Source organism: Apis cerana, linkage group LG2 (assembly GCF_029169275.1).
Source record: "Apis cerana isolate GH-2021 linkage group LG2, AcerK_1.0, whole genome shotgun sequence".
NCBI lineage: Eukaryota > Metazoa > Arthropoda > Insecta > Hymenoptera > Apidae > Apis > Apis cerana.
Window position 1 is genome coordinate 2,834,200 of NC_083853.1, and position 17,160 is coordinate 2,851,359.

General features: G+C 22.6%; 1 protein-coding gene across 1 annotated transcript; it reads right to left on the minus strand.

Annotated features, from left to right (window-relative positions):
• LOC107995204 (larval cuticle protein 65Ag1-like) lies at positions 1–3,108 on the minus strand. The gene is made up of 2 exons (XM_017052561.3): positions 2,921–3,108; positions 1–701 (listed from the first exon to the last, which is right to left on the minus strand). The coding sequence occupies exons 1-2, from the start codon at positions 2,930–2,932 to the stop codon at positions 309–311; spliced, it is 405 nt and encodes a 134-aa protein (XP_016908050.2). The 5' UTR covers positions 2,933–3,108; the 3' UTR covers positions 1–308.
• Positions 3,109–17,160: the final 14,052 nt, after the last annotated feature.

Consider the following 17,160-nt stretch of genomic DNA (forward strand, 5'->3'; position numbering starts at 1 on the left):
TGAAAAAAAATTCGAATGTACAATTTATTTACAATAATTCTCTGCATTGCTTCACAATTCCGTATAAAAAAAATAAGAAATCTAAGAAACATAATAAGTCATAAATTAAAAAAAAAAAAAGTAGCGTGAGAATCGAGTCTCAAATCTCCTCTCCCTACTTCTTCTTTTCAGGAGGGCGCAATCGAACAAATCCTTTCGAACAAAAAAGGAGAATATTCGATTTCCCTTTTTTCCCAAACTTTGGCTCAAATATTGTAGTAATCGTCGAGGAGATTCGAGACCGATCCTATTCCCTCGTTCATCCCGTTTCATTGCGCGCCGTAGTTATTTTGTTCGGGGTGAGCTGCGTTGTACTCGAGCGCCTTGAGGATGGCCGGTGGTGTTTGGGGGATGTGACTACCCTGGGGTTGGAATCCGTTCTCGTTAGCCACGTAGTTCACTTGGACAACTTCACCGTTCGGCGCGGTGAAGGTGTAACTACCCTGGGCCTGTTGGACCGCACGTGCCTCCGTCTGGGTGCCCACATAGTTAACGTATCCGATTTCCTGCGCCTGGATGCCATTCGCCGTCTCGTAGCTGTAACTGTAACTTCCATCTGGATTTGGACCGTCCAAGCTCTGCCTCAGAATGGGAATGGGGGTGGTGTATCCGGCTAAAGAGGCGGCGGTTGTCATGGAAGCGAGAGCACAGAATACGATAATCTGTAACCACGAGTGTTTGTTTACATTTTTTTTCTTGGTAAAGGATAGCTTAGATAGGGTGAAATTGTTTCTGGAAAATTGAAGTATTTATAAAGCTTTTTTTTTGTGATTAGTTAGGCGTCGCGAAAGATATATTTTGGGAATTTTTTAAATATATATGCATTGATAATGGCATTAAAAGTTTTCGATATCTTAGAATCATTTACTGTTTTTTTTTGAAACTTATTCGTTATTTATTAATGGTAGTTGTAGTCGAAAGGTTAATATGTTATATTTATTTTTATATATTTTTTATATGCAGCCATTTGTATAAAGTTTTTGTATCGAGTTCTGAAATAGTATAATTGTGAATTATTGTATTGAATTCAGTATGTTTTCTTCAAAATTATATCTTTAAATTATTATAATATAATATAATATATAATTATTATATTATTATTTTATAATATATTATATTATTATAATATAATATAATATATAATTATTATAATATTATAATATATATAATTATAACTTAAATAAATTATAATTTCGAGAAAAAATATGACAATTTATTTATTCATTTTAATATTTAATATTTAATATTCATTTTAAAAATTGAATTACTTAATAATTTTTTATATTAATAAACAAAATAAATAATTAAAGATAGTTTCTTCCTAAAAAATTTTTGAGAATTTAAATTATTCTAATAATTCTAAATTATTTTCTAAAAATAATAGCAAAATAGTAAAATTTATAAAAAATTTTGAATTATAACAAATTTTGATTATTATTATAATTTTAGTTCTAATTTTAGTTTTTTAATTACAAATATAAAACATGTAAAATTAAGAAAAAAGTATTATTTTTTACTTGAAATTTAAGTTTTTGAAAAAAAAAGAAAATTAAAATATTATTAAATTAATGAATAGAAAATTGTTTTCTAAAATTCTTTAATTTTTCAAAATAATCAAGCAATATAGTTACTAGAATGCCAAAAGTTATTTAACTAGAGGAATATGTATGAATTTCAGAGTTTCAGATTTTAAAGAAACTTGGGTTACACTATGAATAATACATAATACTGCTTGAAAGTTTCTTTCAAGAAAAATGAAAATAATTTATAATTTCTGGACTAAATATATCATATACATTTTGATTAAAATAAATAATTAAATTTTTAATTTTAGTGAAAAAAATAATTTTAATTAAACTTCTGTATGTGTTGACTAAAAAACTAATTTACAAAATATCTTTAATTTTTATGAATATTAATTTTACATAAAATATATTGAATTATGCATATAAATTTTATAAGATATATTCTATATAATTATATATAGAAAATAACTAATTTTATGTTAAATTATTAAAAATAAATAATACCAGAATATAATTTTAAGAATGAATACAATTCATAGATTATATATATCTTTTTTAAATCATAAAAAATTAATTTATTAATTATTATTTATAGATTTCTTTGAAAAATAAATTTTTTCAAATTTTTTATATATTTCTTTGAATAAAGAAAAAAATATTATTTTTCATTCCCACAATATTTAAATATAATAAATTTTAACAAAAATTAAATATTTTTACATATCTCTTACAAGATTAATAAAATTTTGAATGAAAAATTTCAAAGATAAATATTTTATATTAAAATAGAAGCAAATATAAAAATTTTTTCCTACTATTCATATTTTTATTTCATGTTTTTTAAATAATTTTTAAATAAAAATTATCTTAATAATATTATTTGAATTATTAAAGTATAAATTTTATCAACAAATTTATATTTATGATTCAGCAAACTATTTAAAAATTACTTTCATTTCATAATTTTATAAATTTTTATGCTGTAATATAATTTATCAATAAATTTATTTATTATCTACAGATAATTTTGGATAAAGAAATTCTAACTAGATTACTGATTACTACTTCTTTATAAAATAAATCAATAAATTTATAAAACTAAATAAATTAAAAGTAATCATATAATTTTAAATTTTTCACTTTATATGATTATTTCTTCAATATTTTTGAATCAATCTTCTTGAATCCAATCATCTTATATTACACAATCATTTTATATTATGTCTTATAATATGCCGTGTTACGACATAATATCGATTCTTAAATTCCCATATATCCTCATTGAGAAATATATATGTATTCAATATCCCATTGAAAAATATATCGAACATTATACACCAACACTGTTAACTCACCAGCTTGTTCATCTTGATTCTTTATCAACAAAGTCTGAAAAAGGAATTGTGATTCTTCCGCAAGAGGTCCTCGCTACACTGACTTGCAAGATGGGGCACAGGATCCCTTTATATATCCATCAGCCGAACATTCGGCGAATTTCTGCCAAGCTGTTGCCTTATTTAATCCCCCTCCATCCCTTTATCTCCCACTCTGTGAACAAGATACCTTCAAATTTTGCGGATGATCCAGACATATGGAATGACAAAGTGTTCGAAAGTTGTGAGATATATCTTCTATCCTTTGCATTTTTTTTCAATGTCTTTTTGCTTAGGATATGCATAATAGACGATGACAAATATCTCGATATATTAATTTGGAAAGATCGATAAGGAAAGGTGAGTCCTCGATGTGTATTCCGAATGAAATTTTAAATCGAATTTCACATCGGGCGAGTGAGAAGAGAATGTTAAAAAATGATCGAAATTTGAATAATCTTTGGCACGTATCATTATTCGTTATAAATTCCAAGGAATTGTAATAATTAAATTTTATTATATAGATTATTATATAAATTGTAGTTCCAGAGAAATATAATAATTATTTATTAATGTGATGAAAAAGTTGAAAAAAATGGATAATGTAGAAAGTGTAAATTAGGAATCATTTATTTGAAATGGTCATAATTTTAAAATAAACATATGAAATACAAAAAAGAAAGACACTACTTTATAGATAAAAATCAAAATTTATGTTGTATGTAAAAAAGAAGTGACAAAAATATTAATGAACATTCATAAAAAGCGATAAAGATTATACATATAAATAAATTATAATACAAATTATTTTTATTTTCCACTAGTGGTATTCAATATTTTTATTAATAATTCTTTTAAAATATAAAACATAAATAATACAAATATTAATTTTTCTATCTATAAAATGATCTTTTTAACAAGTTTTTTCACTTTTCACTTTATTCTCTTTTTAAATAATTTTCTCGTTATTTTCATCACATATAATTGTGCCTTTTACAATTAATTGCCTCATCATGATATTTTAATTGTCAAGAACTACCCAAATTATAAATTATATATATATTATATATTTTTTAACATTCTCCTTTCCTTGTGTCAAACGTGTTATTATTATGATTAATCGGCGAGAGTGAAATCAATTTATAAATTAAAAGTTGTTATAAAATCAATTTGATCTCGTAAATTCTCCGACACGCATCTTCGTTTATGGGCAAATGTCATCCCGCAGGTGTAAAATCCGGTACATTTGCGTACTTGCGTAACATTATATAAGAGATCTGAGAGCGTAATGTTCCGATATTTTAAAGCACGTAACGCGTAAGAATTTGTAACACGGGAAACTTTTAATCTCGAAGATGTTCGCAATACATAAACTGCCAAATTCAATTGGTGTGTGTAAAGTGTATATGCGAGTTACAGCTTGATCTTTTGAATTTGAATGAAAGAGAATTCTCTTTTTTTTTTTTTACATACTCTGTACAGCTGATTTTTATCAATTTCAATTTTTCATCAATTTCTGTTTTAAACTCTTGACGGAAATATTGATAACTTATTAAGAAAATTATCAAGTATTCCAAATTAAGCGATTGTCATTGATAAATGTTATTTTGATATATTTTCGAATTTAAACTAAAATTGATATGAATTTATAATTGAAATTTGGAATATATGTAAAACTGTAAAAAAAAAAAAAAAAATAAAAATTCTAAAAATATTATAAGATAAAAGTAATTTTTAAAATAAGAAAATTATTGCAAATTATTAAATCAGGTAAATGTTTAATTCTTTGTTTTAATTTAAGATTTTGATTTTTAAATTAAGTTAACAATACGTTTAATATAATTCATTTTTATTTATATTTTTTTAAAGTAAAATCATTTCTCTTTATTTGAATTATAATATTATATGGAATTTGGACTTGCCATTTAGTAAGATAATCTTCTTAATATTTGGTAAGCTTTAATAATATAATAAAAAAAAATATAAATTTTGTAACAATAAATTTATTATAATCTTCTTGTTTCTGAAAACATATGAAAACAACAAGCATATGTATTTAAATTTTATTACTAAAAGACAAGATAAATATTATATTTCTTACTTTATTTTCATTTGTATATTCATAATATTCATTTCTATATTTTTAAAAATAAACGATACATCTATTTTTAATTTTATATAAAAGTCAGTATATTTAATATATTATGCGTATATTTTTATACGTGATTCTATTATTATATCTTTATAAGAATTTAATTTTTATAATGATAAAACTTTATTGAATTTTAATAATTAAATTTTTTAAAGTAAAAAATTTATAAATTTATATTTTATAAAATTTTAGTTTATATTTACCGATTTAATAGCTTAAACTTATCAATATTATAAAGCCTATTATGCAATCTTATTTACATAAATTTCGAACAGAAAGAATTTTATTAATGTGAATATTATATTATATATATTAAATATAATTAAATATAAAATTAAATATAAAAACATAAAATTTATGATACATAATTATCACAATATAATATTGTGTCATTTATAATTGAATTTTATTATTATAAAATTCAAAAAAAAAAAATAAAAACTAATATAAATTCATAAGTTTCTCTAAAATTTTTATTATTTAAAAGCATAATGCTAAATGACTTTTTCACAAAATATTTAAAATTATTATAGAAATTATATTAATTTTATGGAGCTCAATAATTATTTACATATCATACAATAATATTTTTACATTAATTTTATATTAATTTTAAATATTAATATTAAATAATTTATTTTTTAGCTTTCTTTCGAGAACTCTTAACCTTACTTTCTAACCTTCGATCACGCACGAATATTCGCATCTTTCCTGGGAATTATCCACACGAACTTGAAAAAAAAAAATCACAGAGAATATCCATATTCGTGATCTTATATATGATCATTGGAATAGTGGCGTAATTCGTAACCTGTGGTCCTTGACGTAGAAACAGAAACCGGAAAGTTAGTGAATAAAAATACATAGTTGCTTTTAGTATTATAAAAAATATAAAAATTTGCTATCATCATCTAAGTAAAATAGTGATATTTAACTGTTATTTTTAACTTTATCAAATTGTAGAATTATTTGCAATATGGTAAAAAGAGGTTCTTTAATATAAATATGTTAAATTTTTAGAATTAAATATTTACTGTATTAATTACAGCTTTTCTTAATATTTTAAGGTAATTTTATTAATTCTTATTTATTTATTAATTCTTTTTACAATTTTACGTTAAAATAGTGTAATATAATATAGTATTTCAATATTCAAAATTGTATAACTAAATCTATGGTTTTAACTATTATGATAGATATTCTTTTTTTTCAATCTATTAAATTATTTAACGAAAAAAATATATAAAACTTTCAATATTCAATGTTTTCTGACTAGTGTCATAAATATCGTATATTCGAGTATCTCACGCAGAAAAATCATCTTTTAAATCTTGTAAATGTTTGCACATGCTTTAAAAAAAAACATACAGTCCCATAAAAATAGTTTTATCCTATTGTTTCAAATTTTTTATCAATTTCGTGTAATATTTATTTTCTTAAAATATGTAATAATAAAATAGATCTCAATCGTTGTCAAAATGTGGAATGCACTAATTTCTTATAAAAATGTTGCAAAATTTTAATAAAATGGGCTTAAATTTTTTGAGGGATGCGTATAATATTTCACGTTTAATCAAAAATATTCGATATTTAAATTTATTTGTTATATCAAGTTATTGATACTATAAATTGATTAAATTGACAATAACTATGACATAAAGATAATTTTTTTAAGATTCAAATGTATTGATAAAAATATCGTACAAATTAAATTATTGGAGATAAAATAGTTAATTTAGTTAATAAATCAATAAAATCAAAAATACAACTAAATCTATCGTTGAATAATGTTTATTATATATTTTTACTATAAAAAAGTAAATTGTTCTCATGATATAGTTTATGATTATAGTTTAACATTGAGTGGTTTCTTATACAAGTTTAAAATTATAGAAGTTAAAATTATGAAAGTTAAAATTATAAAAAAATTGCTATTAATAAAATTTTCGAAAAAAATTAAAAAAAGAAACAATCTTCCATTGATATTACAAAAATTAAAATTGACAAATATAATCGTAAAAACAGCCAATTAAATTAAATTAAACAAATCAATTGATTATAATATTTTTTATCCTTGCTTATGATTTATTGAATTTGTTGAAATCATTTTGACTGATATTATTTTTAATAAAGTTGTAAACATTAATAATCTTATTAAGAATTTGGCCATTTCATTTGCAATAACCTAATATTTTCTTCTCTATCTTTTTATCAGTCAATTATATTAGCGATAATTAAAAGTACTCGAAGATAAAAAAAAATGTTGCAACTATGATGTCAGAAGAAGTATCAGTAATTTGATTTAATTCACAATCATAAAATTTCGTTTATTCATTGTAGAAGATAATTTTTGCGAGATGATTAATAAATCTGAGTTACAAGTCGATTATTCAATCAGAAAATTTATTACTTATTCCTAATTTATAACACGATATTGTAATTAAAATATAATTAGAAAATTGAAGATCTAATTAATTAGAAATCATTTATCTCAAGATTATCATTTTATTCAAGGCTAATGTTTATGTAATAAAATTTCGTCATGATTCGAAATGATTATTAGTGAATTATCAATTTTTATGAATTTATAGAAAATTTAAATGTTCAAAATTATATAAAATATATAATAAATATTTAAAACAAAAAAATATTTAAAATAAAATATTATTATAAAATGAATATGTGGAAAAGATAAGATTTACGTGAAAAAATAAATCGAAAATATAGAATAAAATTTTTTCATTTGAGATTTCATCATGGAATAAATCAAATTTGAAATTTTTTAAAATATAATATATGAATGAACTTTTTTTTACTATTAATAAATAAATATTAGATACATATAAAAATAAACAAAAAATATAGAATAAAATTCTTACTTCTAAAAATTGAGATTGAATACATATAATGAAAAAATCGTATTCTATATAAATAAAATTCGTTTTTCTCGAAAACTAATTTTTAAACAAAATAATATTAATTTTATATTTTTTGCTTCTTTTTACATGTAGAATAATCTATCGATAAATCTTTCGTATCCAATTGAGAATTAATCAAATTTCACTTATATGAAAATTTTGAAAAATTTTCAAATCCAAAAATTTTTTCGAAAAAATTATATTTTTTTTTATTTTTCATAAAGTATCGCTTATATATATATAAGTAATATGTAAGTATATATATCGCTTATATATATTATTCGATTGAATCATAGACAAATGAATTTACACATTTAGCTTTGATGGATTTTTCTCAAACAAATCTAATTTCTAAATAAAAAAAATATATATATTTTACATTTTTTTCTTATTTTTTCACGTAGAATCAGCCTGACACTTTGTATAAGGTGTAAAATAAAAGATGAAATCCCTATTTCCAGATTAAAAGGTGAAATTCCATTTCTTTGATTATGTTAATAAAAAGTTTTAATTTGCATAAATATTCATAATCCAATTGTTATATATATATATATATATATATATAATACCGTTTCAATTATTTGTGATATTCACGAATGAAATTTCCACGTGAGATTTATGCAGATTTCTGAAAAACGAGATGTATACGAGATTCATTTGGAAACGAGATTTTGATGCCGCAAAAGTGTTTATTGCCTCATCGCGACAGATTGTCGTGATAGGATTTTATGACTACTGCAATTACTACTTTTAAAAACCTTCGGACACGAAAAGAAAGATAGTTCTCACGAAGGACAAAATCTACATAACCAAAAGAGGATGGAATCATTAATCGATCGTGTATCAGATTTGTAGAGTCTTGTATAGAAATTAAAATTTCAATATTCTTGTTGATGCAAAATGTTTACAGATGTTTGAAAAGTGTTATTTAAATAAGAATTGATTGATTTATACGAAACGTTTCTTTCATTTTTTTTTTTGTTCAAAAATAACTTCCACATGATTTTATTACATTTTTCTCTCCCATTATATCTAATTCTTGAAAGTTCTAAAATTCAAAAATTCTTTCGTTTCGAAATAATTTATTTGAAAAGATACAAAAGATGAATACTAGAATAACAGAAAATTAATATTCTCGAAGAATAATTTTAAAAAACCTTAATTTATAATGTTATTTATGAGTTTTTTTAAATAGTGAATTTTTTTTTAACAATTTTTTTCGCACTTTTTTTTAAAAAGATTATTCGAATATTTTGATTATTCATGATAATTGATAAGAAAATTCTAACATTTCTATTATAAATCTTCCTGAAACATTCGATACACGTGTACTACATAAAATTTCTTCTTCCTTAATGTGATCGATATCAGTCGACGTTAGCATGAAATTTAATGGATGGTATTGGCTTCATTAAATTCAAGCTCCGCATTTTATTTAGATATAATAAGATACTTAAGAATATGTGATTAGTTATTTCTCGAAGAAATAAAAATTTTTCTAACAAATAAATAATAAATAATAACAAATAAGAGATATATTTTTTAGAAAATCAAATTTATATTAAAGAATGAACGAATCCATCAACTTTCATATTATCTATTAAACGAAGAATTTGGTTACATTTTTGTAAATTATGATAAAACAAACTTGTAATTTTAATTTACGATTCCTTATGTGCTATTAAAAGGAAGTAATAACGCAGTGATAATATCGTCATTATAAAAGATGAAGCTGCAATTCGATGAAGTTTATAGAGAGAATTTATATAGTTGTGCCTCTTCTGACATAAACGAAACGATATTTCATTTCATTCAATTAAAAAATTCTTTCCAATGATCGTAAAATATTGATGTGAAAAAAATCTGTATTTAATGTTTCGTTAATTCGTGGATCAATCAATTTTCACTTATTCCAAATTTTCATTATTCGAATTTTTTTTTGAAATTTTATTATTAAATAATATCACTTATTAATCAATTTATGTATTGAAGAAAATTGAATGAATTTATCATTCATCACGATTTTTTAGAATGATATTCATTACATTGATATAAGTTAAATATGTTTCTTTACCGCAGATAAAAATTTCATGAATCTAAATCATTTGACCGTGGAATATTAAGTAACACATAATTAAAGATTTCGTTTCAGCAGAAATACATAATTCAAACGTTTCTTCTCGTAAATACACGAGATAATAATTGAAATAATTAATTAAAATTCAATATGGATTAACATTATAAATGTCACAACATTATAAACATGACTTGACAAAAAATTTCATTTACAAGAATATTAATAATATTCTTCTAATCGTACTTATAAATATATATATTTCAAATAATGTTTTATAAACGTTTTCTCATAGAACAATTAATCTTTTATTCTGTTTCGTGACTGTTTCCAATTTATTTTATTTCTTCGATTTCTTTTTTTTTATATGGAAATCAAAATTTGAATTTTATTTAAAAAACATGTTTCGAAACAAATCAAAATAATTAGATTTTATTTAAATAATATTAAATTAATTTAAATTAATTACTTAGCTATACACACAATACAAGAAAAAAAATTCAAATTATTTCATTAAAAAAAATAAAAAATATTTAAAATTAAATTTTTCAAGAGACAAATAATTACTTTCCAACTGCTTTCCCTTCAATTCAATGAACACAAAATAAACAAAATCCCCAATACCTAACACGAACAAGGAAAAATTTTCTTTTACCATTTACCTTCTTTTCATTATCGTCTTTCTTTAAAAAAGTTACTGAATCCATTCACTTACATACAAACAATACTTCTTACTTCCCATAATAGACATCCCCATTCCTCGAACCAATTGTATTAAAACATCTCTCGTTACTCGCTATGTCTTGTTATTAATTATCCCGATCAATAATATCGGTGAAAGCAACCTTACGGCATCGTAAGATTTAACAAACGTACGATTATCATCGGAAGGGAAGGAAGGCGGAGAAAGGGGGAAATATTATATCGAGGGAGCAAGAATATTCAACAGAGTGAATTATATCGGCCAAATTACAGAATTATTAAAAACCTGCGTGCAGTTCGATTTATCAATAAATAAGTTTCGTCGTTCATCGAGACAATTTACGACACCCGATAATTAAAGTGCCCTCGGGGCACCTCGCACTTTGATCCTTCCCGGCTTTAGTTACGTGCACGAAGAAGAAGGGCCCTGCACGCGATGGAAGGCGAAGAAGACACCATAACTCGTCGCGCGGTGGCCATCTTCGCTAACCTAAATACTCCATACAGTATTTTTACTTTCACGAGGTGGATGAGCCCGAACTCCCTTCAGCCGGTCCAACGAAAGTTACGTGGTATCAGACGATTAAGGAGCCGCATACGACGAGTTATGATAATTTATCACCACCATTCAAGGGGATCCGCCTTCGGCCAACGAGGCCTCCGCCTTTATTACGGCTTAACAGGCATGAGAAATTGTGTTCCTCGATTCCCTTATCAATTTTCACCCGTACGCGTTAATTTTGAAAATGTCTGCGATATAATCTGTGAAAGAGGATGATTGTCTCTTCGCGGAATTGTTACGATGTATCATGTTATGCTGACGTGTGTGAAATTTATTTAAATTTTCCACTTTGACGAGTTAATTTTATATATTATCGCGTTGTTGATTGGGCGGGTGTTTAGATTATAGTGTTGGAAATGTTTTGAAAGAGATACTTGAATAACAATGTTGATAAACTTATTTTTTTTAAGTAATATTCAAAATAGAGTCTCAAAATTATTATTATTATTATCTATTAAGTTATAACGTATTATAACTTAATAAAACAAATTATTTGTAGAAGGTTAACTCGTGATTTTTATAATTTAAATTATCAATATAATTTTTATTGTGCATAAGGATGTAAAAAGTTGATGGAAAAATATGATAAATAGAAAAATAGAAATATAACTTTCAGAGAAAGGTGGAAGAAAAATTCGCATAATATTATATTGCCTCTTATGCAAGTATCCAATAAATAATTCTTTAGAAATTAACTAGATAATAATAAAGATAATTACACTACTCATAATATAAATAATATTAATAATGATACTATTAATATGGAAAGGAGAAAAATATTATTATCAGAAGGTATCGAACAATTATCTTTTTTGCATGCTAATATGTACAGTTATTTACAAAAATATTCGTACTTTAAATTTCAATGAAATCCATTTTATCCAAAAATTTTATTGAAAATTTGTACGTATATATTTGAAGCAACGCTTTTATCGACGGAATATCTCTTTGAGTGAAATCAATCCCAAAAATTCTAAAATTTTTTCAATTTTGGATTATATTTTTTTCAATTATAATTATAAGATACTTTTACCACAATATACTAGAATATATTTAATATTACAAAATTATATTTACAGTTGAAATTAAGAATCATATAGGCTTCATTCTGAAAGAAGTCAGAGTTGGAAGAGTTTTCACAAAGATTTAAGTAATATATGACGCATTGAGGGATGACAGTAATATAAATTCACTGTTTCCTTAAAAGTTACGTTCCTGTACTATGTATTACAACTATGTTTTCGTATCGAGATAATTTATGACTTATTGTGAAGAAAATTTGAAAGTTTCAGAAACTATGAGTATTGAAATAAAATTTGGACAGAGATGAATTTATTGTTCTTTTATTATTGTTAATTAATATCGTGATTGAAAAGGCAGATGTTAAATTTTAATAGGTTTATATTATCATAATATAAACTTCTTATTCTGAAATTTTTGTTGATATCATGAAATTGTTTATATTTATTATAAATCGATATTTTATGTGTTTCTTTTTTTTTTTCATTTAAGTTAGATTTTATTTTCTATTTTAGATACTGCATGTTATTAAGAATGTTATTAAGATACTTCTAAAGAATATTTTATTAATACTAAAATTAAATAGGTTTAAATAATTATATTTATTAATAAACATTACTATATAACGTAAAGAAATGATAAAATTATAATAATTATGATTTTCATTTATTTGATTCATAAGTTTTCTTATTTTTTTATTTTTCATTTCAAAAAATATTTTTAAAATTCCAATTATATATAATAATTATATATAATAATTTGTCTTTTGAAAATATTGAAATATCTTTAAGTTATTATTTAAATATTAATTGTTATTAGAATATGTAATTTATTTGTAAAAAATATATAAAAATATATATATAATATATAATATATAAAATATTATACATATATTATTTAATATATATGTATAAACGAACATTTTATTAATATAAAATATATAATTTTAATATCATTTTACTACCAATATTTTAATATTTTAATAAATTTAATATTTAAAAAAAAACATTAATTTCAACTGATCAATAATTTTTAATTTTTCTCAAGTAATGTCAAAACTAAAAGAATGTAACAACTTTTTTATACATATAGACATATAAATCTCATTATTTAAAATAGAAATTTATAAAAAAATTCTTACATTAAATTTTTTTTTAAAACCTTTTTATTATTTATTACAATCAAATACAATTGTCTATCTTACCGACAGTAAAAGACTGGCTAACAATCATACGCAGAAACTGGTAGATGACTCAAAAGGATATTTCTCAGCATCCACTCGGGCCCAAACATTCACTAACCAAGTATCTTACAACGAGGTGGCACAAAGAAGCGTTGATCAAATAAGAATCGAGGACGAGCTTCTTAAAACGACGATATTATATATATATATATATTTACAATTAAATTCTTATTATGCACAAAAAAAGAAGAAATAATAATAAATTATAATCACAAATACAAATGAATTCATATTTCACGTGCGCAAGTAACAAAAAAAAAATCTATCGAAATTATTGTCAAATCATGATGAGAGCATCAAATTTTAGAATTCGATGAAATGACGAAACACACTATGAGAGGATGACCTATTACCAAATTTGATTCGTCAAAATACCGCGTTTACCGGTTTCTTGGACGTTCGTTTTCGCGTAACCTTAGAAAAAGAAATCCGATAGCCGTGGGTTATAAAGGACATCATGGCACTCGCTTACATCTGTTGCACGTGATCCTTTGACTCTCTCCACTCCTTTTTTTCCCGGGCCAAGAAGAAAGATTTATTGCCAAATTACAGAACCATACAGACGACACATGCATTTGTACAGGGGGAGACGTAGGCGTAACACGAAAAAGAAATGGAAGTTTCGCCGTTTAATGGTGAAATTTGATGAGTAAACAATTCCATGACTTTTTTTCAAATAGTTACGAGTGAATTAATATTTGGACAATTATTCGTTAACTCTTTCATTCTCAATATTCCGCATGCACGATATAGTCGCATGTTGATTATTAAATGATTAATTTTAATTGCCAGTCTAACTAATAATAGTCGATCATTCATTAGTTATTTGTTAAAATATTTTTGAGAATAAAACTCTTGAGAGTTGCCCTCGACAGTTATTTTTTTCTATAATGGACATTGTGTTGAGAGTGAAAGTTACCCTCGGGCTAAGTCCACTTATGAAAAATACCCCTCCGAGAACAACACTCGCGAGTTTTATTCTCAAATTTATTTGCACACAACACATTATTTGCACAAATATAATTAGTTTTTTTATTAAACTAACATACATTCTTTTTATTTTATACTTTTGCAAAAGAAAAAATGTTTTTATTAATGATTGAGCTTTTTTTTAGAAGAATTCCTCTATTCTTAAAAAATTGTATTTTGGAAGAGTTAGGTAATAAAATGTTTTGAAAACCTTGGAAAGTTCGTTCGAACTTGCGAATTGAGATTACAAGAGATTCGTAGACAAACATGAATTCCCAATGTTAAAATGTTTAATTTCGATCGTTTAAATTCTGATGCTTAAGATATTTTTTGAAGCGACATATTTTGATGCGTGTAACTAAAATGAAGTTTCATTGGAGAATTGCGTAACATTAAGAATTAAGAGACACTGAAATTGTATAAAAATAGGATAAAAATCTGAATTTAAAAAACTATTAAATTATAGACAAATTAAAGTTATATTATCCTCATATATCACTCTCTATATTATTCTCTCATTATTCTGCTATTCTGTCTTATTATATTACCAGTTTCTACATACAGTTAAGAATCTAAAGATTAAATAGATAGCAAAAATTATTTTATTATTAAAACATAATTTAAAGTCTATAGAAGTTATTTAATATTAATTAATGAAACTTTAACATTTTGATAAGACTAATATTAATAAATAATTAATTTTAATAATTGATTGTAAATTATTTCATAAATTATGCTTAATCATTATAATTTATATTATATTATAAATATAATTATATTAAATATTTGAAATATTTACTTTAAATCATTAAATTATAATTATATGATTATAATATAATTATATGTGATTAAATACAATAATGTTTTTACATAAAATAAATACAAGTATTCAATATTTTGAAAAAAAATGAATATTGAAATAATATTAATATAAATAATTATAAAATATAAACATATTTAATATAAATAATTAAATGAAAACAAATTGAATAGAATAAAATAATTCAATGTTATTTAATAAAAAATGAATATAATATATTATTAATATTTAATAATAATAGGAATTAAAAATCTTTATTCAATGATTATTATTTTGATTTATAATTTTAAATATGAATTAGGAAAATTTATGGTTAACTATGAATGTATAAATGAGATGAAGAAAAATGACACTCTGATTTGAATTAATGACAAGCAGAAGAAAAATGAGACACGATATTGTATTCGAATTTACAGCAATTAAATAGGTTAACATATTCTCTGCCAAGTCAGTTCTAAGAGATTGTCATTTTGAGATTATGTATAAGTTGAAAACGATACAAATTATAGGATACAATAATAAATGTGTAAAAATTATCTATTATTTTTTATAAGATAAAAATTTATTTATAGAATAAAAATTTAAAGTATAAAATGTATATAAAATGTAAAGTATAAAATGTAAAATAAATATTTTTTTAAAAATTAATTAGCATTCTAATAATTTCTATTATTTTTTATATATTTATGATTTTTATTTTTTTTATTATTTTATATTTAAATATATTTAAATCAACTAATGAAACTCTGGTAATTTTTCGTTTATTTTCCAAAATTATTCCAAAAAATTTCGTACATCTTAAATGATAAACTTATTATTCTTTTAATAAAACATAATATAATAAATAAAAATAAAGATAAAAATTTGTTAAGAAAATTTCTAAATTTTATCTGCTAATTATAAAATTGAATAAATACACATTAAATAAATACTACTAGAAGAGATTATTTCATTTAATGTTTAAATCATTGACAAATACTATTTATTATTTATATTAACAATTTATATTTTATATCAACATTATTATTTATATCAACATAAATAATACTTATTTTCCGATTAATCAAAATATAATAAAAATAAAAATGACTATACTCATGACATGTTTATTTCTTGACATTAAAAATAAATTGAACGTTTTATATATTATGTTAAAATAACGAGTGTAATATATTATAGTAATAATTAAATTAAAAACTACTTATTAGAAGTATTATTATTTGAAATATTATTTTTTGATATATCAATGAACACAAAGTAATATGTGTTATGTGTATTTGTGAACATAAATTAATATTAAAAAATACATTTGATATATTATTTCTTTACGTAACTACTATTTCAAATAAAACAAAATTCTGTATCATTTGAGGACATATAAAAATATATGTTTCTAAAATAGATTATACAATAACAGAATTATCACACGAGATCATATCTGAAAATATTCACATTCTAATTTATGTTAAAAAATGATTAATTTTTAAAATATATCTCTTTTATCCAAAAAATTTGTGTATTTCAAAATTATTTATTTTTTCTAATTTTAATAATCTAACTAATTATTTTGATTATATTCTATGTATTTATTCATTTTTTGCTAGTCCTAAATAAAAAATTCAATGTATGTACACTAAAAAATGATACGCGTTAATATTGCAGGGAGTGCATAAGAATGGTCAAACAAATGGTGCATACTTCCTGCAGAAAAGGAATTTTGGCAGCGATCCCCTTGCCACGGGTGAAGATAGATTAACTTTAT